Source organism: Blennius ocellaris (assembly GCF_963422515.1).
Source record: "Blennius ocellaris genome assembly, chromosome: 11".
Taxonomy (NCBI): Eukaryota; Metazoa; Chordata; class Actinopteri; order Blenniiformes; family Blenniidae; genus Blennius; species Blennius ocellaris.
Genome location: NC_137660.1, coordinates 27748124 through 27773781, shown reverse-complemented (window position 1 = coordinate 27773781; position 25658 = coordinate 27748124). Strand labels below are relative to the sequence as shown.

At 42.1% G+C, this 25658-nt stretch overlaps 1 protein-coding gene across 1 annotated transcript in view; it reads right to left on the bottom strand.

The window, feature by feature from the left end:
- b4galnt4a (beta-1,4-N-acetyl-galactosaminyl transferase 4a) overlaps positions 1 to 25658 on the bottom strand; it is a gene marked incomplete at its 3' end in the record, with an annotated part of 189151 nt that overhangs the window by 80448 nt on the left and 83045 nt on the right. Inside the window, exon 3 of the mRNA XM_080504793.1 lies at positions 519 to 611. Coding sequence (XP_080360919.1) covers positions 519 to 611 — 93 coding nt within the window. The remainder of the gene's footprint in view (positions 1 to 518; positions 612 to 25658) is intronic.

Below are 25658 nucleotides of genomic sequence, written 5' to 3'. Positions count from 1 at the left end.
AGCTGCCTTTAAATGTAACCCGCTAATGGTTTTGGATGAAATATCACCGTGCTCACACAATGATTTATCATAATACCCCGCAAGGTTGTTCTTTCGATAACAGTGGTGGGAAAAAAAAAGCAAAGAAGTAGAAGAAGAAGAAGAAGAAGAAAAAAAAAAAAAAGAGTCTGGATCCCCGTTTGACCTGGAATATTAGCCGCTTTAAAAAGGGCCAATTGGAGGGAAATGAGAGTGAGACATCTGCAGAGAAATTACATTTCTCAAAAGTGTCATTAATAAAACCATTTAGGAGAAAATTAATGGCTGATGAATGTTGCTGTGTGTGTGTGTGTGTGTGTGTGTGTGTGTGTGTGTGTGTGTGTGTGTGTGTGTGTGTGTGTGTGAACGGCCTTGCCGAGCTTTAAATAGAGTCGTCGCACCGAAATGAAAAGGCAAACCGAGTGATGGAATAATCCGAGCCCGAATATGAAAGGAAGGGACTTTAAAAGTCCGAGAGACAAACAAAGACGCTGCATTACCTCCGGTTTCCACGGCAACCTCTTGTGGTTCTGATTGAGGAACCTGCGTACGTGGGCGTGGCCTCTGCCGTCGGAGCCGATCGGCTCGTCGTCCTGAAAGGGAAGCAGAGCAACGGGATTATTCCTCCGGATTTCGAAAAGTGTCGCTGCCAAGAAAGAAAAAAAAACAACAACAACAACAAAACTACATAAATAACCTCTCAAGCGATGATGAATAAAACTCGGCCGCTCCAGGCTAAAATTATCCGTCCATCCATCAATGACATAATCTGACTCGTCCACATAAGACCGCTTGATGGATGAGGTGAAGCGGCGTCGATTCGCCACCTCAAGGAACGAGGGAGGCAGTTTACGAAACACGCGGCCCAGAAAACCCGCCAGAATGTACGACGCCGTGTGAAGCAGGTAAAAGCAGAGGTGATCTGGTACTCGAGTAACTTTTGGGATTAACTGTACTTGCGAGTCGCTTCGATCAGTTCCGTCCGGGATTAAAGCCGCCATCTTGAATTCTATATATTGAAATAATCTTCCTGAAGTCAAACAAACCTGAACGATTTGCCCTCTGACGGCCTTTCACGTTAAAATGCGTGGTTTTTATGGGTTTTTGTTTCGTGTTTACACAGCAACGTTTTGAAAACGATGTCCGTTTACACATAAACGACGGAAACACTGAAAATGAAGTTTTTATGTTGGGTCAGCAGTGGGTGCTGTTGTTTGTTTTTGAAATAAAACCACACACAGAGGCAGCAGAGAATAACAAAAATTTGCATTCTCCCCAAGTTCCAAGAAGAAGGAGTTGAAGCATTTTCGAAAAGTTGCCTTTTCCTCTCATTTCCAAGGAGACGGAGTTGGAACATTTTCAAAAAGTTGCATTTTCCTCCAGATCCAAGAAGAAGGAGTTGAAACATTTTCGAAAAGTTGCCTTTTCCTCTCATTTCCAAAGAGATGGAGTTGGAACCTTGTCGAAAAGTTGTATTTTCCTCTCACATTTGCATGGAGGCAGAGATGGAACGTTTTTGAAAAGTCTGACCCGCCCCCCACCGATTTATATGGAGACGGAGTTGTAACATTTTCAAAAAGTTGCATTTTTTTTCCTATTTCCATGGTGACAGAGTTAGAACAGTTTTAAAAAGTAGTATTTTCCCACAGTTCCAAGGAGATGGAGTTGGAACGGTTTCGAAAAGTTGTGTTTTTCTCCCACTTCAATGGGGACGAAGTTAGAACATGTTCAAAAAGTTGCCTTTTCCTCCCATCTCCATGGAGACGGAGCATTTATTTATTTATTTTTAACTCCGTTTCCACGGCGACGCAGTCCAGGTGTTCTACCACACTCTAACCTGGGATTCAGCACCCGGGCTGCAGCCCGAGGCCCCGCGGGGCTCCTCCTCCACGCTCTGGGTTAATGCTACACACGTTAATGCTCACACGCTAGCGCCACGGCGTGACGGCCGTGACGGAGAGCGAGCTCTCGGGCCGGACGCCGGCAGATAAAAGCCTCCCGGAGGGGAAGCCGGCGGGGGGGGGGGGGGGGGGGGGGGGGGACCTGGAGACGTGCCTCTGGAGCCACGGAGCGTTTTTAAGGTACAAAAGATTGAAGGTGAGGAAAAAAAATGAATTTTTAGAGCGGAGGCGGTCGAGAGAGAGAGAGAGATAGAGACAGCCCCGTCGAACGCCAAGCCTTTCATTACTTTTATTTATTTATTATATATATATATATATATTTTTTTTTTTACTTCCAAGGGGAAGAGAGATAAAGGAGGGCAGGGGAGGTAATGATGAAGAAATGTGACATCAGAGGCTCCTCTACTGCCTGCCGCCGGAGGAGTGTTACACACACACACACACACACACGCAAACACACACACACACACACACACACACACACACACACGCACACGCACACGCACACAACGCAGCATTCATATTGCATCAGCTGGCGTCTCACACAAAAACAAAAAAATTAGATTTTTAAAAAAAAACAAAAAACAAAGAGTGTGTGACTTCCAAATTTGAGGACGTTGGAAACAATTCCTAACGACCTCTCCTTCATTTTACACTTTGACCTATTTTCCGACAACGCACTAGCAGAGGATGTTAGAACATTTATTTATTCGATTCAATCATGTATGAGGCCTGCAGCTCAGTCACCGTTTCGCCGGCGCTTCGCGCCGCTTCTTTATTTGCGAGGTGTTGTTTTTCTTGTCATTCAAAGTGCTAAGCTTGGCGCTAAGACGTCTGCCGGTGAAGTTTTGGACTTTGAGAACCGGCTCCGGTGACGCTGTAAGCAAAAAAAAAAAAAAAAAAACTATCCCTGCGAGCCAAGAGCCTTTTGTTCCCGACAAACATTCGCCTCGGAGCGGCGAGTGATGATGAAAAGCTCGTCAATGGAGAAAACTGAGAGGAAATAAAAAATCCTCTGTAGTTGTAAATTTAGGCTCCGTTGACAGAAATCCGATAACGTCCTGAAAAGATGAGCGTCGACACGGAAGATGTGACAAAAATGCGGGAAGCGAAGTCATTTTCACGTGAGGCCAGTAGCCGTGTGTGAAGAGCAATCATGTATAAATACTCTTCGCCACTAGATGGCAGCACAGAACTTTGCAGTTGAAATGTAAAGTGACAGACGTCAGTGTGGTTCATCTCCACCTCCTGCTACCATCTTGTATCAAAGTACTGTGTCAGTGGCAGTTATGAAGAAGTTTTTGAAAAGGAAGAATGTGAACCAGGATCTCAGCTCTTCATCCATCAGGTCCAGGTTTCACACTGAGTAAAAATTTTAAAAAAGAAATTGGGAAATACTTTTTTTCTGTATTTATTTGATTCCTGTTGATAAAACTTTGATGAGAATGACTTTATATTGTTAATAGAGGCTACAGAGTTTAACATTTGAACATTTCCGGGTGTTGGTGTGACTCCAGATTTCTCCAAAGCAAAAAGTGTGTCTTGGCTCAAAAAAGGTTAAAAAACACTGGTCTATTTTTCCATAAAAGCACCAAATGTGGCGCAGATGTACCTTAATATAATATATATGTATATAATTAACGCATTCAGATAGCGGGACAGCTTAAAACTGATCATGTGGCGGCCATTTTCCATAATGGCCGCCATGGCTAAAGACACAAATTTACGCACAAAACGTACAGTTTGTTGAATATTTAGTCCTTGACAATAATCAGTAAAACACCCTGTCGCACCACCTTACATAATAATGGTGCAATATGTAATAATGTAATACATTTTTAACTCAATGTGTAATGACGTCGCATTTTGCAATAACTTGTTACATATTGCAACAGTTTTGACAAAATGCGGGTTTGTAGAGCAGCATTATGTAACAATGTAATAAATGTTTGTTTTTGTGTTTTTATGCTTTGAATCATCTATAATAATTATAGTAAATAATACAGATTGCATGTGTTTGTTTAAGTTTCACTGCGCCCGTAATTTGTTGTGTCAGTAATAAATAATTAGTGTCGCTTTAGTTTGTAGCTTGTGAACAAATTCTCCGTTATAATGAAAACAGTTACTCTTGATTTAGTCTTGGGCAATAAAACATCCTCCTATTTTCTTTTTTTTTTTTTTTATTAAAGTCTAATTAAGCTGGAAAGCTTAATGTTATTCTGATGGTATCATGGTTTTTCTAATTAAGGCATCAAGTTTGATGATTTATCACATAAAGCACCAAATTGTTATATTTTCTTTATAAAAAAAAAAAAAAAAAAAGGATAACGCCTGCATTTTGTAACGACTGTTGCAATATGAAACAAGCTATTACATAAAACGTTCAAGGATTTTATTAAAAAATGTGGCGTTATTACATATTGATTTGAAAATGTATTACCTCCTTACATATTGTTATTACACAACATGGCGCTGCAATCCCATAATGCAACAGTACAGGAGGAGATTTTTGTACATTTCAACATATTTTGCACCAGAAAGTTTCATTGAAATATGTTTAACGTTGACATTGAGGTTATTTTAGGCCGTAATTGTTTGGCTTTTAAGAAAATGTAAACATGTCCATCTTATACAACAAAGAAAAACCTTCAAAAAAAGTTAAAATTTAACGTTTTTTATGGGACTATTTTAAAAATGATGCCTGAAAACGATGTCGTTTTCATGTGGGGATACTCGCGGATGCTAGTGGCTCTTTCTGCAGGGTGTAGTTCGCATGTTGGGCCACTAGTGGGCGGCGCTGTTGTTGCTCTTGTTAACATTCTAGTGGACAGACGACCAAGTTGGACTGTTATTACGGTGACTGTCAAAATAAAAGTGCCAAGTCCCTGGAGGAAATGGACAGGGAGTCATGACACGACGGAGGAAGTATGATTCTCGTCGTCTTTACTGAGCATGTGCAGAAGAGCTATTTATTACTATGGCGTGCATGACCAGTTGCAGATTGTTTTTTTTTTAAATGTTGTGCTTTTTCCTCTGTTACCAACGGCGACAGAGCGTTTTCAAAAACTTGTGTTTTCGGAGTGTAGACGGAGCTTTACACTTTAACCTGAAATCATTATTGTGTAACCCGACAACAACTTTACTGCGACATTAGACAGTTTTTCACACACTTCTTAAAAAAAAATAAATAAATAAAAATGCTGAGTCAGCCTGACGGAAGCCTGCAGTACTAAACGGCCCGGTTTCCTCCTCGACCCCACGTTTTTCCACTTCGTCCTCCATAAAGCTGCGTCGCTTTTTTCCCCCCTTCCTATTTGATATTTTTTCACACTTTGACAAGTTGCTGTCATCGCCTCCAGAGCGTTGCCTCGTTATTTGAGAGTTACAATCTCGAACTCAGAGGCAGATTCTGTGGGGTCTTTTTTTTTTTTAGGCTGAGAACTGCGTTATCGTGTTTTAATGATAATTACAAGTTGGCTTGTCGGGCGGAGAGTTAAATATATTAAACATTGCATCGAGGCGAACCAGAGAATATCAGTCACAGTGACGAGGCCGCCGATTTATCATGTGTTTACAATGTCGTTTACCTTTTTGACTCTTACTAAAATAGAATGACAGACGATCTATTAGACGGAACGACGCATCAAAAGATGAAGGACAGGAGCGATTAATTACGGCGAAACCGAACATGTTTAAAAATGAAAAAAAGATCTTTTGTTGCTCAATACAAATAAAAGTGTATATATATATATATATATATATATATGTGTTTGTATTTATCGAAAACACAAACCCATAAGTTGTAGGGCTGGGCAAAAATGTTTTTATTTAATCGATCTGTCGCATTTTTAGCTAAAAACTATTTTTATATAGCATAAATGTATTTTTCCCACACACATTTTTCACGTTCCATCCCGCCGTTCCTCCTCCTCTTCCCCCCCTCCTCCTCCTCCTCCTCCTCTTCCTCCTCCTCCTCCTTCTCTTCCTCCTCCTTCCTCCCCATCCTCCTCCTCCTCCTCCTCTTCCTCCTCCTTCTCTTCCTCCTCCTCCCCCTCTTCCTCCTCCTTATCTTCCTCCCCCTCCTCTTCCTCCTCCTCCTCCCCCTCTTCCTCCTCCCCCTCCTCCTCCTCTGCCTCCTCCTCTTCCTCTTCCTCCTCCTTATCTTCCTCCCCCTCCTCCTCCTCCTTCCCCTCCTCCTCCTCTTCCTCCTCATCTTCCTCCCCTCCTCCTCCTCCTCCTCTTCCTCCCCCTCTTCCTCCTCCTCCTCCTCCCTCCTCCACCTCCTCCTTCCCCTCCTCCTCCTCCCCCTCCTCCTCTTCCTCCTCCTGAAATTTTTTTAAAATTTAAACTGAATTTTTCCTTTTAAAAAAATGTCCCCGTAGATTCTATGTTATATGTTATAATTTTAAACGCGGATGTACACTTGTGTTCATAGCGACAATGTTCACAAGTGAAAACTTCACAGCGTTTTGAGCGTCCGTTTACACAACAACGGCGCTCGGAACCACTTTTTGAAAAAGGCTCACAAGGTGGAACTTTACTTCTTCTGCACGTGCTCAGTAGGTGGACGATAAGAACGTTTCCTCCAGAGTGTCACGACTTGGTTACTTTTATTTTGACAGTCTTGTATATCTAATTCTGTTGCATTTGACTACTTGTACGTTTCTACTCTTGTGTATTCACTGCGGTCACGATGGAGGCTGCTAGAATATTTCCGAGGACTTATTCTTATTCTGCTCCTTTTTTCAAAACCCCGCCCCCCCCAAAAAAAAACAGCACCCACTAGTGGCCCAACATGAAAACTACATCATTTCCAGCCAAACGTTGCGCGGTAAAACCAACAACGTTTCAGAAACAGAAAGGCAAAAGAACAATGTCGTGTCTCTTGAAACGCAGAGAAAGATTCCCCGTCTGAAACCTGATATTTAGTTTCCCGCCCAAAAAGTCAACGACACCTCGGAGCAGAGGGAGTCGTTTCCTCGAGACGGACGACCTCGCTGGTCTTCGCCCCGGGAAGCAGCTGGTCGCGGCGTCCTGGAATAACAACCAGGCCAATTAGCTCGCGTCATTAAACCAGGAACGAGCGCCGGGCGTGTCCCATAGAGGAGGAGGCTCCACCAATCGCTTTCATCCTCACCTCTGGAATGACCCCCCCCCCTCCCCCTCCCTGTTAGACAAGCGCCCTCACTGTCCATTTTTAAAACTCGTCTTAAAACACATTTTTATTCTTTGGCTTTTACCTCAGCGTGAGACTCTGGTCTGGTTTTAGTGCCTTCGTTTTTGTTTTGTTTTTTAATTGTTTTAACCTTTTATGTTTTGTTTATTGTTTTAACAACTTACTGTTTTTATTGTTTTAATGTTTTTATTTTGCGACTTATATTTTTATTTACAATGTAAAGCACTTTGTTTCAGCTGCGGCTGCTTAAAAGCGCTTTATAGATAAAGTTGATTGATTGATTGATTGAAAAACTTCTCAAAATGGACAATTGAGATGCAAGAAGCGGAAAAAAACCCAACTTTTATCTGTAAAGTTCATCAGTGACAAACAGTTTGTTAATAAACCCGACATTTTTATGCGTCGGCGTCAACGGCAGCTCCCGACTTCCAATGCTTGACGTCTCCAATGGCGACGACTCGTCTCTGATTCGTCGTTCGATACGTTTCCCACTTTCATATTTGCGTGTTTTTTTTTTCCGTCGACGCTACGAAGGAACAGGAGGCGTCAGACCGTTTCCGGAGAAGGATCTCCGCGTTCAAAGCACACCTCATTTACGTGACGAGACGCCGCCGCCGCCGCGACGCGAGACCCCGAGAGCGGCGGCACCAAAGAACAACATCAACACACCCGAGGAGGAGAAACAAAACCAGATGACAAACGATAAGCAGTGCAAAACAAGACAAATGAACGGTGACAAATACAAAATAGAGAGGGGAAAAACAAACAAACAAACAACACGGAAACCATGTGAGTGATGGTCGTCGACAGCGAGGGCCTTAAAGTACAAAACATCAACACTGCAGCTGTATGAAATTAGAGAACTCATTTTTTTTCTTTTTAAAGGTAAAAAAAATAAAAGAATCCAAAAGTCTTTAAGTAACAACAACGTCGACACGGGGACGATAAAGAAAACCGTCCATTCTAATTCCACTCCTCGTCGCCTGGGAGGACGATTACGATTACGGCGCCTCAACGCGGGGAGGTTTTGTAGAAAATGACTGAATTAGCGCTGCAGGGCTCTTTGTGAGGATTTCAAAACAAAAAAAAAAAGCGTCCATTTGCTTCTCCTGGTCCTTGAGAGGCAGCGTGGTCGTTCTCGCTGGGATTATTTGAAAGGCCTTCGGCGGGGGCACCACCGGAGAGCTGAAGGAAACGCGCGTTACGCAATTACTGCGTTTTCACTTCACTCGACAGCTTCTCCATTAAAACTCGAAATCGCTGAGAAAACTCTGCTATACGGCTCGCATACAAATCAGATGACAGCGCACACAATATTCCTATGTGAAATATGAAATACATCAAAAAAATGTTTGCATTCCTGCTGTTGCAGGAGCAGACATAATTTTTAAACACGAAACTTTTCTGCAAAAAAACAGACATAAATAACCTTTGAATTTGAACTGTAGGGTTTTTCTTGGTTGTCACGCAGAATATATATCATGAAAAAGTATTCGTTTTATTACAAATAAGATGAAAATGCATATATTTGTATAAAATAAGATGAAAATGTAAACATTTGTATAAAAAAGATGAAAATATAAACATTTGTATAAAATATGAAAATGTATGTTTGATGAAAAATAAGATCAAAATGTATATATTTGATAAAAAATGTGATGAAAATGTGTATATTTTATGAAAAATAAGATGAAAATGTATATATTTAATTAAAAATCAAATGATTACGACCAAAAATGACTTCAATCTCAACATTAAACACATTTTAATGAAACTTTCTGGTGCAAAATACGCCTACCCAACCTCCTAATGTATTTTTTTTTCATATCAACTATCACTTTTATACGGAGCCCCGAAAGGGACATGGAGAAAAAAAAAAAGGAAAAAAAAAACCAACTTTCTCGGGATCTCGCAAAACTATATTGTTATATATGCGCATCGTGTATGTGAGCGACAAAGTTTGTCCTTTCAGAGACACCGTACCCCCCACTGTTGTTGAGAGAAGCTAAAGCTAAAGCTAACACCACCCGTACGAGACTTTTATTTAGAAATCGGCCTAAAATATAGAGACATTCAAGCAGTGCTTAGCGAAAGGACACGCTTTCTCGAGATCTCGCAAAAGTTATTGCGAGATCTCGAGAAAGTACATTTTTTTAAATTCATCTTCTTTTTTTTCTTTTTTCTCCATGTCCCTTCGGGGGCTCCGTACTTTTAGAAACTCCCCAGGTGTTCTATAGTTGGCAGTGTTGAAAACGGATCCATTACCCTGGCGGCCATTTTGGAAAATGGCCGACATGGAATGCACCTGATCAAATTTTTAAGTGGCTCGCTATCTGAACGTGTTAATTACATATTAAGATACAATCGCTTTTTAACAAAAGCGTCTGAATAGAAATCAGCCCCAAACACATTTTGTGTTTTTTTTTTTGTGGCAAAATGCACAACAGCCGCCGAAGCAAGTGAAAGTTGAGACACGACGCCAGAAGTGTGTCGATAGACACACAAATATAGATTCCCCTTGTTGTGCGTTAATTGCTCTTCACGAGAACAGATCGGTTGCGACGCCTCGCATCCGCTGCTGCAGCCGTGATATTTCAAAGCGGCAAGTAAATCACCGCCGACGGAGACGTGGCGGCCTTCAATCAAATCCGCCGCCTTCGTTCGCTCCGCAGGTACTCGGAGCAATTTGCCCCCGCCGGGCTCTTAATTTTCTTATCATCTGCGATCATCCCGTAGCGTTTGGCGCAAAGTCGCAGCGCTGCTCGATTCACAACCTTTGATTGACTCGTGTTTCCGTTGCCGAGCACCGCTGGAATCTGAAATGTCCTTTTTCCAGACGGCCAGATGTTGGTTATTACACCGCCGCTTGGGGCTCGACTTAATGAACTGGATCGTCTTTTTAGGGGGGGGGGGGGGGGGGGGACCTCCCCGGTGATCTGAGATCAGTACGCCTGAGCGCTTAAAGAGCTGGAATGAATCTGCACCCTGATCTCACCATCGGCTGAGATCAAGTGTCCATTTTAGTTAGGAAAGAAAGAGAGAAAAAAAGCAGCTTTGGGAAGTCCGACGCCTCCACCGCCGAATTCCCGGCTCCCCTTTAACAAGAGTCTGAATAGAAATCAGCCCCTGAACAGACTCGCTTAGACTATTGCAGAAACAAAAATCCCCAAAAACCGAAAGAACGAACGGGCGCAACTATTTCCGTCTCGCCGCTTTGCATTATTCATGTGAGAAAATTACACGGCGGTCAATGGAACAACAGTTGAAGGGCTGAGCGAGAAAGAGAGCGCGGTGGGGGGGTTGTGGGGGGGGGGGGTTGGAACATAAATAAAGGACGGCTGCAGTCGATAATAGGAGTGATAGAGTCAGGAGCTCCAATTCATTGGTTGGAAGATTAATGGTGCAGAGATGAGTACAGCCGGGAGACAATGAGACACACGAGAGGGAGGAAGAAGAAGAAGAGGAGGGAGAGAGAGAGAGAGAGAGAGAGAGAGAGAGAGAGAGAGAGAGAGAGAGAGAGAGAGAGAGAGAGAGAGAGAGAGAGAGATGGACGGATGGTTAGAAGAAAAACTGCAGACAGCCTGAAAGAGGGGACGATGGAGACGAGCTATTGTTATTCCGCAGGGGTCCTGACAGAAGGGTGATTAGACACCGAGAGGACGATTATCATGTCTGGGTGTGCATGAATTAGCGGCACAGCCTTGAACACACACACGTACGTGTGTGTGTGTGTGTCTGTGTGTGTGTGTGTGTGTGTGTGTGTGTGTGCGTGCCCACGTTTCCATACGCGCTGTACTGGGTGACGTCAGATCGATGTAGACGTTTCCTGCAACTGCGTATACAGAATCCGTCCAATCGGGTTGCGGCAACAAAGTTTGCGGAATCAAACCTCCCGACGGACGGACGTGACAAATCTTGGATGTTTCGGAAAAGGTTGCGGGTTCGATTCCCGTCTCAACGCTTTCCACGTGCCGACCCCCCCCCCCCCCCCCCCCCCCCACATCAAGGGATTTTTTCCTATACGTCGGACAGTCGGTCACGATCGGTTAATATCCTCTTGAAACTGGCCTCGTGTCCGAATTTTACATTTATCGGTGTGGAAAAAGCCGAGAATCGGCAAACGGTACGGGGAAAATGCAGTATTTTAGCAGGTACTAGCATTCCCGCTAACACGCTAGCTCTCTCGCTCTCCCTCGGCGGCTCCTCGCCACGCTTGCCCCTCCCCCTCCTGCTCCTCATCTCCGGGATGCATTCACTGACTCCTCCAACCGTCGCAATTCAGATCATCAAAGAACACTTGACATGGGCGCCGCCATTTTGAATGGTGACATCACGTCACATGACTCGGCGTCATTTGTGGATTATAGCCAGCTATGTTGTTGACTGTTGAAGTATTTTGTGTTTATTGTGATATTTTGTGCTTTTTAATCACATTATGACATAGTTTCAGAGTAATTTGTGAATTCTCGTCAGCTATGTTGTTTACTACTGAAATATTCGTCGTTTATTGTTAATTTTTTGCTCTTTTTTCCCCCTCATTATGTTCACATTATGTTTCACATCTGTTTTGACAGTTAATAAACTTTATATTGCCATAAACCTTGTCTTATTCTTCATAGTTTTGCAAATAAACAAACTTATATTTTCATAAAATTTTACTTCCGTCCAGTAAAAATTAGCTTTTTTAATCTTTGAAACTGTGTTTTCTGTGTTATTATGTATTAGTGTGATGCGTCCTATACTGCCTACTTCTGTGCTTTAATAGAAGATTTTTATTTTTATTTTTATTTTTTCTGTAAAAAATCCAATCGATTTATTTTAGTCGGATTCAATCGGAAGCCAGAAACAGGAGCCTTGTATGAGACGTATGTTTTCTATGAGAAAATGTTGGCGTTTAACCTGCAGTAAAACCTCCATTTGTGAAACTTTAAAGCTCATGGTACATTTTTATATGAGATTATAACATTTCTTTGCATCTGAAGTTCACAGGGAAGGTCACGGGGAAACAAAACCGTACGAGAGGCGGCGAAGACCCTGGTTCCACCGGAGCAAGTGCAATATCTTTAGAGAACAGTTTTGAGAAAAGGATTTTACATTTCCAACTAAGTGGCAGAGAGAGAGAGAGAGAGAAACAGCGACTTTAAGCCCTTTTATGCAGCAGAAAGCTTTACAAGGTTTGCGCTGCAATTAAAAAGCGCTTCCACTAAAGCCTCGGGAAAACGCCGCGGAAAGACAATTAGCGCCTTTAATCATTAAAAATTCAACATAGCGTGATTAAGATACACGTCACATCGGCTGGAGACGTCCAATCATTGGAAATAAAGGAGAGAGAGATCCAGCATCTTGAGGATGAATCCCATTTTCTCCGTGCATTTTTTTTTTTTTTTTCCGCCTATCGGGATGTGGTTTTTTTGGAGGAAGATCAGATCTAAGCCCATATTAGGCCTGACATTCTCGCCCGGGCTGATTACCACTGACAGGGGGGGCGACGCGGGGCAGCTGGCAAACAGAATGAGCAAACAGTGAGGCGCCAATCATCCCTGACCCGTGTTGGCGCTCGATCCGACCGAATCAACAAGCGTCTCCCCCGCTACGGAAACTCAAAAACGCTCCCGTCGGACACAAGCCAACGTCGTAACGGTCGCGGAAAACGTTGAATTTTCACAACCTTTCTCCCTCCAAGACAAACATCCGAGCCGTCCATCTTATTTGCTCACTTTAGACATCGAGTCAAGAGCGCTGGGAGAAACTCGGGATGCGCCGATACCGATTTTCTCGGATTCTTTGCCGCGGCTAACGCGTAGCGCGCCGCCGTTGGAGGGACGGGTGATTTGTCGTGCGCTAATGGGAAACCTTGCCGTATTGTTTGGGTAGGAATTAACAGCACGCTGGAGCGTGTGCACATCAGTCATACTTTAATCATGTTTAGCATGTAGCATTGCTGGTGTGGGTAAACTAGAAGCTCTTTAGCATGTAGCATGTAGCATGTTAGAGAAGCGTATTGCATTCACATGAAAATATGTAAATGTTTTTAATGGATTAACAAAAAAATTACCTCATAATTATGAGACAAAGTTGATGATGAAAAACCTTTTAGTCATTTTTTCCTGGAATTAATGAGATGTTTTCTAAAAAAAACTAAAAAATTGGCTGTTTTCCTGAATTAATGACATAATGGTTTTCTGATTATTATTTTTTTAATGGCTTTGTTTTTCTAAATTAATGAAAAAAATTCTGGGGAAATAAAATGAGTAGTTTTTTCTGTATTAATGAAATAATGTTTTTCTGAAAAGACTTTAAAAAAAATCAGCTCTATTTTTCTGAATTAATGAGATAATGGTTTTCTGGAGAAAAATTCAGCTGTTTTTATGAATTTTAAGTGTTTTCCAGAACAGGAAATTGTCTGTTTTTCTGAATTAACGAAATAATGGTTTTCAGAAAATAATTAAAAATCTGTCGTTTTTTTGAATTAATAAGATAATGGTTCCCTGAAAATTATTGTAAAAAATGGCTCTATTTTTCTGAATTAATAAGATGTTTTCTGGGGGGGGAATATGCTGTTATCCTTGAATTAATGAGATAATGGTTTTCTGAAATAAAAAAAATAAAAAATAAAAAAAGCTCTTTTTTTCTGAATTAACAAGATAATGGTTTTCTGAAATAAAGATCTCATCTCCTGCCATATGTGCAGGACTATTTACTCCAGTAACTCCCAAGGACCGTAAGCAGGGCCTTGGAGGAATTCCAGGTATTACAGAAGAACGGTTCCTCGGGAGAACGGTGACTTTCTTCAGACAAACTGCGAACCGTACACGGGTTGATTTTGAAACCCAGAATAATAACAACACTCGGGCAACGATAACTACTGGAGCATTTTGTCCCGCACAGTGTGAGACGAGCGAACAAAGCTGCGAGGACACAAGTGGGGAGATAAGAGGAAGTGAAAGCAGCTGTGGCTGTCGAGCCTTTGAATTGTGGACATATTGTCTTTCCAGGAGCTTCGTTGGAGAATCCAATTAGGATCCAGTAACCCAGGCGAGATGCACCCCAATACAGAGATGAAGGCTCAGTTTAATGTGATTTGTCTTCCGGCTGTTGTTTGCCTATGAACTTCTGTTACGTTGGTCCCAAATTTGTGGCGTAAATTAAATCCCCTTGTCCGAGTCTGGAGTCCCGCTGGTATTACCTGCTTTCCTTATAGGAGCGTGTGATCGCTGCAGAATCGCTCTGACAATGACTGAACAGGCCAATTTCCTCAGGTGCTTAGTAAATAAAAACGGACCCGTAAAGTCCCCCCCCCCCCCTTATCCACATCAGGGATTGGTTGCCGGGTTGGGGGTCTGCCTGGAGACGAGCGTTGATTGGAACGATGGCCAAATTACCGCTTTGAGTTCCATTTGTAGTCGTTTTCGCGAGTGATTGTTTGCTCTTTCAGTAATATGTTGACGGGGGAGGGGCGGAGTAGAGGCTAGAGAATTGGACTTGTGATTAGGAGGTTGCAGGTTGAATTCCCACAGCGGGCAGGTCACCTGAGCATGACCCTTGACCCCAGTCAGCTCCCCGAGGGCGCCGTAACGTGTGACAAAATTAATGATTTCCCTCCGGGAATTCACAAAGATTGATTAGTATGTTAATATAGGCATGTTTGTCACGTTTCCTCTGCGCCGCCACGAGGAAAAACTTTTCAAAAAGTTTAAAAATAGAGGTTATTATGGCAGTATTTTACCGGTGCGGCCCGAATTCTGCATCATTTCTTGTAGAAAACGTGAAAAACTATTTCTAAATACAGAAGCCGATATAGAATCTCATGGAAAACCAGTAAATCTCAAGGAGGCTGTGTATTTACCACCAATGTACGGAAAGGGAGACTTATTGCACTTATGTGATCCGACCTGGCTTCTCAGACCTTCTCGAGATCAATAATCCACAATCCTTACGTTCTGGTTGCATCTTTATTTTTGTGACTGCAACTTAGTACGACAGAGACGGAGAACCTCGTCTGTTCTTGTGGGGCCGTGCAAAGGTTAGCTATAAAATCAATACCGACATCTCATTATTGGATCCTTATCCAACGGATATAGAAACTGTCTGCTCTGAATATCACCCATCGATCCGTTGCTTCATTGAACCCTGTGATTCCAGGGTTCATAGCGGTCAGTCCGTCACAGGGCCAAACACAGAGCCAGAGACGGTCCTGTGAATTTCTCTGGATTATCATCAAAGCCTTGCTTTTTTTTTTGCCTACCTGCTAATTTATACTCTTGCTAGAAAATCATGTTACTGTCTAGATAGAATTGCTCAGGCTGGTTTGACCTATACAATCATGTTACTGTCTAGATAGAGCTGCTCAGGCTGGTTTAACCTATACAATCATGTTACTGTCTTGATAGAGCTGATCAGGCTGGTTTAACCTATAAAATAATGTTACTGTCTGGATAGAGCTGCTCAGGCTGGTTTTAACCTATAAAATCATGTTACTGTCTAGATAGAGCTGCTCATGCTGGTTTAACCTATAAAATCATGTTACTGTCTAGATAGAGCTGCTCAGCCTGGTTTTAACCTATAAAATCATGTTACTGTCTAGATAGAGCTGCTCAGGCTGGTTTTAACCTATAAAATTATGTTACTGTCTAGATAGAGCTGCTCAGGCTGGTTTAATCTATACAATCATGTTACTGTCTTGATAGAGCTGATCAGGCTGGTTTAACCTATACAATCATGTTACTGTCTAGATAGAGCTGCTCAGGCTGGTTTAACCTATACAATCATGTTACTGTCTTGATAGAGCTGATCAGGCTGGTTTAACCTATAAAATAATGTTACTGTCTTGATAGAGCTGCTCAGGCTGGTTTTAACCTATAAAATTATGTTACTGTCTAGATAGAGCTGCTCAGGCTGGTTTAATCACATAACAGTTGGCAAATGTTTGGATCAGTGTGATTACTGTAAATAATATATGTAGCACTAACAAGGGTATTGTATGTTTTAATATTTGTTTCCCCTTTTGCTTTATCAATTAGTTGAACCTTTAACAAAAATTGGGGAAAATGTAAAGATAAACAGTAAAATACTTTTTTTTCTTTTTCTTAAAGAAACAGCGTACAAAACTATCACCGCAGGACAAATTAGAACAAAATATAATTACAGGTGTTCAGGATGTTGCAGCAAACAGGTGTTTCCTTCCTCCAGGCGATCATCAGAATGATTGATTACAGAGTTTCTTTCGTTCACACGTGGCTCCTGTCTGCTGCTAACGAAAACTTCCACTCCACTTTCCCACAATGCACTTGTCATTTAAAGTGACATCGGCATGTAACGCGGGGGGAAAACCGTAGAGAAACTAAAATTAAGTACCGAGCTTATTGCACTGGTATCGTTCGATATCGATACCAACATAGCGATATTAGCGATAGTAGCATCGTTGCGCCTGACACTCCTCCGAGGTGGAAACACATCAAAGGTTTAAAGTTGCTCGACGGTCGACGACATGATGTGATTAATAACCCGAAGCTCAAACAGTTTCAAGAATCAACTAGAGTCCCGGGAAGTCGCGGCCGTAAGCCGGAGTTGATTTGTTCTTCCTGCGCACTCGAAGGCCAAAGCAAGTTAGCGAAAACGCTGACCGCGACGGTGCCGCGGCACAATGGGGGAGGGGGGGGGGGGGGGGGGGGGGGGAGTGATCGGCGCCAAGCTGCACTCTCAGTCGAATATCACGGCGTCGAGGCGTTATCTCTCCCGCACAGAGCCAGAAGCTCACCACACATTTCCCCGAGTCCAGAGAGAGACAGAGAAAAAAAATAAAGAGCAGCTTTGACTGCACTTTTTGAAAGGCATGGGAGGGGAGTTAAAGAAAAGAGAAAGAAAAAGAAGTGGGGGAAAGTGAAAAGTGAAAGCAACACATAAGTGTAATTACACAGACGTGTGTCTCTGAGACGCCGGGAGACAAAGTCGTCTTCAGCTCAAAGCTCCGAAGACAGACTGACGCTGTGAAGGTGTGTTTGTGATACCGAGGCTCCACTTCTGCTGACCAGCACTCTTTTAGTTCTCTCTCTCTTCCCTCCATCCTTTTTTTTTTTTTTTTTTTTTCCTCCCCCCGTTGGGCAATTTTCCAGCTCTTTTTTCCTCCCTGATCCCCTCCGACAGAGAAATACTTTTAATGTGATTGAACTTTTTCCCCCCACGCCTCAAAAAGAAGAAGAAGAAGAAAGAAAAAAAAAGCTTAATACTAAAAAGCGGCCCATCCCCGAATGGATGTATGAAGGAGCCCTAATTACATAAGCTGCCTCGCCGTTTTCAAGACTTTAAAGTCCCGGTTCAGCTCGAAACCCGGGAGGAATAATGGGAGCGATCCATCAGAAAGACAAACACACAAAAGACAAAAGCATAAAAGGAAGGGTCGGACGATTCCTTCCATTTATGTGAGTTTGTTTTAGTTCGGTCCGTCGCGACGGAGCTTCAAAAGCTTCCCTGAAAAGCGCAACTTTGTGAAAACAAAGTCCCAAGGCGGAACCCCCCCCCCCCTCCCCCTCGTCGTCCGCCGAGGGGGAGGGATTTGGATTTTTTCCGCTTCCGTCAACATTCAGAGATCGTCACCGGGACGTAGTATTATTGTTGAAAACTCACTGGACTTTGAAAGGATTAAGTGACGCTTTTGAAAGGTGAAACGACGTTTTTTTTTTTTAATTATGTCGACTTTCTAATAAGTTTTTTTTTACTTTTTATAGTTCAGAAAAAAAAGTTGACTGAACAGGAAGAGGATTTCATTTGCTGTCGACCGATATAATAAAAATACAAAGCACACATTTACCAGGTTATCAAAAAAACAAACAAACATATATATGGATAAAAAAGTGATACAATACAAACTGGTAGTCGGTCGCAGCTTCAATCTTAATACTGTCAATTTATTTCATACCAAGAACGAAGTTAAAATATCGATTATTATTCCTTCAGATTGAAGAATATAAAGAGACACGCCTTCCCTGGAAGTTTCATTGAGAAATCTTGATTTTTAAAGAAACTACAAGTGTTTTTATGTTTTAAAAAAATTATGTTTTTGGTCAGATTTGTGCACTAATTGAGACAAAAGCACTAATAAGTAAACTTCTTTTGCCAATAAATTCTTTATTAGTTAAAATCTGAATGGTTTTTGTTGTCATTTTTCTTTCTTTCTTTTTTTTTTTAAACTCTTTCCAGTGGCACCATTGGATTTGGTTGACTTTTTTAATTTGACCTCCAGAGTGACTCCCAGTCCATATACTCTTATTTTGACAGTCAAGGTGACAACGATCCAACGTGGTCGTCTCGTCCACTAGAACGTCGCGTGTTCTCACATTGTTGATGTTTACAGTGAATCGTTCTCTGCTGCGTGTGTGTGTGTGTGTGTGTGTGTGTGTGTGTGTGTGTGTGTGTGTGTGTGTGTGTGTGTGTGTGTGTGTGTGTGTGTGTGTGTGTGTGTGTGTGTGTGTGTGTGTGTGTGTGGTTTTATTACACAAACAAACAACAGCACCCACTAGTGGCCCAACATGAAATCTACGTCGTTTTCAGCATCTCTTCAGAAAAATAAAAAGTAGAACACCCACATTTTAAGATAACTGTTGCAATATGTAACAAATTATTACAAAATGCAACAATGTTTATTAAAATTGAAATGTGGTGTTGTTACATAATGAGTTAAAATGTATTACATTATTATTACACAACGCGGCTCCACACACCGGCATTTTGTAATAACTGTTGCAAAAATGTAACAAATTATTACAAAATGTGGCAAAGTTTGTTACATAATGCGTTTGAAGAATCGTATTACAAAATGTAGCAGATTATTAGATATTGAGTTGGAAAACGTATTATATTATTACACGGTTATTACATAACGTGGCACGACAAACCCCCTATGCTATTGAGTGGGGTTTTTTTGGGGGGGGGGGATAACTGAAGATAATGCATGATTAAGTGAATGTGCAATTATATCATGTTATGAAATCAATGTCACATTATGTAATACTGGGTCAATATGTAATAATATAGTACATTTTCAACTCAACATGTAATCAACTTTGCCGCATTTTGAAAAAAAAGAACTTATATTGCAACAGTTATTACAAAATACAGGTGCGTAGAGCTGCATTATGTTATAATGTAATAAATGTTTTTGTGTTGTGTATCGTCTATAATAATTACATAACATAATGCAGATTGCCTGGCGTTTGTGTAGAAAAATGTCAGCGCATAATTTGTTGTCAGTAATAATTAGTGTAACTTTTGTTTCTAGCTCGTGAACAAATTCTCCAATATAATGAAAACAGTTACTTTTGATATAAAACATCCCACTAGTTTAAAACAAAATAAATCCTAATTAAGCTGGAAAGCTTAATGTTATTCTGATAGTGTGATTTTTTTTAAAATTAAGGAATCAATTTGAATGGTTTATTACATAATGCACCAATTTTTCTTAAAAAAAAAAAAAGCAGAACACCCGCATTTTATGATAACTGTTGCAATATGTAACAAATTATTACAAAATGCAACAATGTTTATTAAAATTGAAATGCGGTGTTATTACATAATGAGTTAAAATGTATTACATTATTATTACACACCTGCATTTTGTAACAACTGTTGCAAAAATGTAACAAATTATTACAAAATGCGGCAAAGTTTGTTACATAATGCGTTTGAAGGATCGTATTACAAAATGCAGCAGACTATTATATATTGAGTTGGAAGACATTACATTATTACACGGTTATTACATAACGTGGCACGACAAACCCCTTTGCTATTGTGGTTGGGGTTTTTTTTTGGGGGGGGATAACAGAAGATAATGCATGATTAAATGAAGGTGCAATTATATCATGTTATCAAATCAACGTCTCTCTCTCTCTCTCGCTTCAAGTACTCCACCTCCCTCATCCCTCCGTTCCTCACCAAGGCCACAGGAAAGACCGAAAAAAGTAATTAAAGCTGCCCCCGCTGCTTTGTGCTTAATGTCCCTGTCAGCCGCCGCCGCTCCGCCGCCGCCTCGGAGCCACTTGGCAGCGCCGCCTCCTGCACACGGCCGGAGCCACGGCCGCCATTAATGCAAGTTTAATTCATGAGCTCTCACAGATTCTACATCAACAGGTAAAGAGGTTTTTAACAGCAGTCCGACGATGCCAAGCGGACTCATTGTTCACTGAATCACTCGTCCGGAACGACGGAAGGCGGAGGGAAAGTTAAAGAAATAGAAATATATAAACCACCGCAGTTGGTTTACTGGAGCATTAAGCCAGTTTGAATAGTGAAAGTCTGAAATGTGGCCGAGTGCCGAAGCAGACGGGGTCCAAACGTCGGGCGCGTGGGACGAAAACTGGCTCCACTCCGGTCAGAATTTCAAAGAAAACAGATTATTATTATTATTCTTTTCAACTAATTCCTTAAGTCTAGTGACATGCATAATGCAGCAGCGATAGGAGGACATTTCACTGAATTTTTCACCAGAAGGTTTCATTAAAATTGGCTTCTTTTTGATGTTGTAGTCATTTTCTGTAGTCATTGTTTGGTTTTTTTGCAAAAACAAACAAACAAAAAGCCCAGAATTTGGACATTTTCATCATGTATACTCATATATGGCACTTTTTTGGCATTCAAACTCGCTTAAGATTCCAGCTTCCTGGAATAAAATGTGTTTAAACCTCCTGTCGTGACGCAAATCAAACGTTAGGACTAAAAACACCGTAAGACTATGTCAGTAAGGAATCATCAACGTATCATGACTCAAAGAACTTCATAGTTTTGGCTTATAAAGATTATATATATTAAAAAAATCACCTTTTAACTGGGATAAAGTTTAAAAAAACACAACCTTGGTCACACGAGGTTCTTCAAATATTTACAAAAATGTATTTACCATCATTGTTTTGGAATAATTTATGGTGTCAAATAAAAAAAACCAACCCATGATATTGTTATTTGATCATTACAAAGAGCAGTGGAAGCTGGAACTGTTTAATAAACCTAAATTGAGACGTCACGTTCAGTTTGAAGATCGTTTTAGATGAATGCTAACTGTAATTTCAAAAAGAGAAGCGAGGTGTCTGTGTGCTGGGCTCAGAGCGGGAGCGCTGCCCCTAGAGGCGGAGGAGGGTCATTACAAAGACTCGTCATATGTCGAGTCGGTTATTTGGAAAAACGATCATTTTAATTCAAGATATAAAAAAGCCTGGGCAATGACACCGAAAGCTTTGTGTCCAGACTCTTTACTCCGATGAAACATTTATATCGAAAATATATATATTATATAATACATTTACTTTGATCTTCCTTTTAAAGTGTCATAAAAGCACATGTGTGCGTGACACTTTTGCAATGCATTTTTTTTTTTTTTTTTAACTCCACCGATATATTTCGGTTCAACTGGTCCGCGACGCGTCGTCACATCCTCACTCGTTTATACTTTAACCGAAGCCTTTTAGCTCTTATTTCCTACATTGAAACTCACATTTTTTTGTATTTTTTTTTTTTTGAAAATGGGCTCATTTCCAGAATTCCAGTGAAAAGGATGGATAATGGTGGGATGATGAGACTTGACCCGACTCTGACGACGACGAGCGGTTGGATAATCTCACGATATTTCCTCGAATGCTAATTGTTACACCGTCAAAATCCTCGTTAAAAAAACAAATACTGAGGAAAAGGTCATCTTAGCTACCTGTGCAGTATTCCCCCCCCCCCCCCCCCCCCCCCCCCTATCGCCTCATTTTGTTTATTTCATCACTCTGCCTGGAGCCTCTCTGACACGTCCTCTATTTTAAAGCGCCCAAAACAACAAACTCGCGACCGACTCCGGTTGATTCGACGGCGTCGGCTCACGTTAGCGGAGACGAGCCCAACGATAAATCTTCATCATGGACTGTCTCTGTCGCTTCCTCCTCCGCACACACACCCACGAATCCCGAGCGCCTCGTTCGTCTTCGGGCTGGGTTTGTACGTCTCACACCCTCTCCCCCCCCCCCTCCCCCGTTCTCCATTCATTCATCTATCCATGCATCCATCACATTTATCCGTCCTGCAGACCCTCTGCAGAATGAAGCAGGGCTTCAATTTCAACCGGCAACAAGACGGGTCAGAGACGTACAGCGCCACCTGTAGCTCGTCCAACACACTATATGACCCCCCCCTCTCCCTCTCTCTCTCTCTCTATCCCTCTCTCCCTCACCCGCTCTCTCTCTCTCTCTCTCTCTCCCTCTCTCCCTCCCTCTCTCTCTCTCCCCCCTCTCCCTCTCTCTCCCCCTCTCCCTCCCTCTCTCTCTCTCTCTCCCTCTCTCCCTCTCTGTCTCCTTCTCTCCCTCTCTGTCTCTCTCCATCTCCCCCTCTCTCTCTCTCGCCCTCCCTCTCTCTCCCCCTCTCTCTCTCTCTCCCTCCCTCTCTCTCGCCCTCTCTCTCCCTCTTTCTCTCACCCTCTCTCTCTCTCTCTGTCTCCTTCTCTCCCTCTCCCCCTCTCTCTCTCTCGCCCTCTCTCTCTCTCACCCACTCTCTCTCTCTCTCTCTCTCCCTCTCTCTCTCGCCCTCTCTCTCTCCCTCTCCCTCCCCCTCTCTCTCCCCCTCTCTCTCTCTCTCTTTGGTCGTGCCTCAAGGTGAATAACGTCTTGAGTTTGAAATGATTGCGTCTCAGGCTTTACGCGAAATTACGAAAGTCGTTCTGCACATGCTCAGTAGAGTTCCTCAGTCGTGTCGAGATGACTTAATCTAAAATATTTGGACAAAACCTGTCCGACCGGTGCCGATTTTCCAAATATATACATTTTTTTTTCAATTATAAAATGCAGGAAATTTTGGTGTTTTTGATTGATTGATTGAGCCTTACTTTGTAAAAAAAACAACAACATATAAATAAATGAAATAATGAAGAAAAGACTCTGCGAATCGACTGAAGCGAGTGATTCACCTTGGTGGTGAGTTAACTAGTTTAATCTCAATAACTTTCACGTTTCCCGTGACGTACCTCGTTCTTTTAAACCTGACTGACGTGTTTTTACCGCCGCCGCCACACCGACCGGGTGCCGCCATCTTGGATGTGACATGTCAAGTAAGTAAAAAAATTTACTAGAAAATTCCCGCGGAAATTTGATTGTGCCTGCCGCCTGCCGCCCCCCCTGTTGCCGAGCGAGGCCCCCTACTGTACTCCTGAGCCCACGGCGGGGGTCAAAAGCACGTGGAAACCATGTCATTAGCTAGTGATTCTTGATCGCAGCGCCACCACCAGGCCACCCTCCAAATTTCAGCTCATTTGAACAAACTTGTTAGCATGCGATGCTAACACCTGCGATTGGTGGGATTTGTCTCGAACAAGAAGTGCGTTTAAGTGTTTTTCAAAATATGAGTATAGCCAGATACAGAAAAATACTTGTGTTTTAGTTTCATTCATTCTCTCAGTCTCAGTCTGGACGTCCGTCTCATTAACTCTTCCCCCCTTTCAACAAGGGTCCGTCAGATATTCGTTCCAGGTGTCTCTTCCTCCAAGCCGCGTCAAATAAATCCCCCCCCCCCCCCCCCTCCCCCGACCGCGGCAGCACCGTGCGATCCCATACAACGGCTCATTTAACGTGTATATTACACGGACGTCCCTTTACGGCCTGGAAATGAAACAGAAATTCAAACAGATTTTCTGGAGCAAAATCGCAGGGTTTTTTTTTTTTCCGCCACAGGAAGGAGCCGACGTGTTTTTCACCGACGTTTCACACCACTGCCACATAAAATGATTAAATCAAAGAACACTTCAGGACGTCTCCTTTGGTTTTTCCCGCGACGAGAACGGACTGAACTGCAGCCGACCTTCTCTGGTGTCGGTTTGAATAGATGCTAACAGCCTGTTGGGCTTTATTAGGCTCTATTCTTTAGTCGTTATTAGTTAATTACTCTCACGTAGAGCAGAAATTCTCTGAACGGACTGTGTTGACCCAGACGGGAAGCCGCTGCACATTAATAACAATAATGTTGAGATTTGGAGTCGCTCTTTGGTAATAATTGCAAAAATAATTTGCAAAAAGCAATGACTTTTTCAAAACTTATACTTAGTGCAACAAAGAAAAACCTCAAAATTGATATTCAATTGTTATTATGGAAGTATTTTTACCGGTCGGGAGGAAATTGGACTGAATTAAAATGTCAACCAATTTTTTTGCATCAGTTTTGCGTTTTCGTTTCAGGAAACCGTCGCGTTTATACTGCAACGTTCAGAAAACTATGTCGTTTCCATCTTGGGCCACCAGTAGGCGCTGTTGGTTGGTTGTTGTAAATGAAACGACACTCGCATGCAGCAGAGAACAAAACGCTATAAACAACAACAACAACGAGAGGAACACGGACATTCTCGCGGACCAAGTTGGACTGTTATTACGGCGACTTTCAAAATAAAAGCACCGAGTCCCGGGAGAATATGGACCGGGAGTCGTGACAGTAGCAGTAGCGGCGCTTCAGAAGAGTTGTGTTTTCACGTTTCCGGTTTTTCAAAAAGTTGCGTTCTTAGTGGCTCCGACCGTCGTCGTCGTCGTCGTGGAAACCGACCCTTTACGCAACGCAACAAAACGTTCCAGGGCCTTAAAACGAGTCACACGCTTCTAGGATTAATTTCTAGGATTAATGCGTCAATCACCAATATGATCACGTTCGTGTTTATTCAAATTAACAAACACTACAAAGCTGAAGAAGAGTTAAGAAACTGCGTACGGAGGAGGAGGGGGAGGGGGAGGGGGAGGGGGAGGGGGAGGGGGGAAACAGGCTCTCAAGTATGTAAAGATGGTTTATTGCAAAAAAAAAAAAAAAAGGAGAGCCGGAATTACATTCCTCTCGCAGCTACTTAACTGGAGTTGCCGGCGACGGCGGAGGAGGAAAAATAAAAAGAAGTGCAAAGCAGATGTGCGACGACGGAGACGTGTCAGACTCTGCAGGCCGCGGCGACATTTAGACAATCGTCAACCATCTGGCGGAAAACGTGGAGATTCTCCGTAAAGTTATGCAAAGTGATATTTATCGCCAAGACACAGAAAGTCATTTGAAGTTGTTTTGGGTTGTTTTTTTTTTTGTTTTGTTTTTCTTTCTTCTTCTTCTTCTCCTTCTTCTTCTCTCGGCTCTCTGCGTCCGTTCCCTTAATCACGGAGCCAAAGCGGGAGAAGATTAAAGATTCTGTCTGTGATATTGGCTAATTAATGTTTGGTGTGAGCGGCGCTTTGTTTGTTGTTAGAGAATCTTGATCCGGGAGAGAGAGAGAGAGGGAGAGAGAGAGAGAGAGACATTGATTTGATAACATGATATAATTGCACCTTCACTTAATCATGCATTATCTTCTGTCATCCCCCCCAAAAAAACAACTCAATTACAAAGGGGTTTGTCGTGCCACGTTATGTAATAACCATGTAATAATGTAACAACTCAATATATAATAATCTGCTACATTTTGTAATACAATTCTTCAAACGCATTATGTAACAACTTTGCCGCATTTTGTAATCATTTGTTACATTTTTGCAACAGTTATTACAATACTGCAATGTGTAATAATGTAATACATTTTATCTCATTAC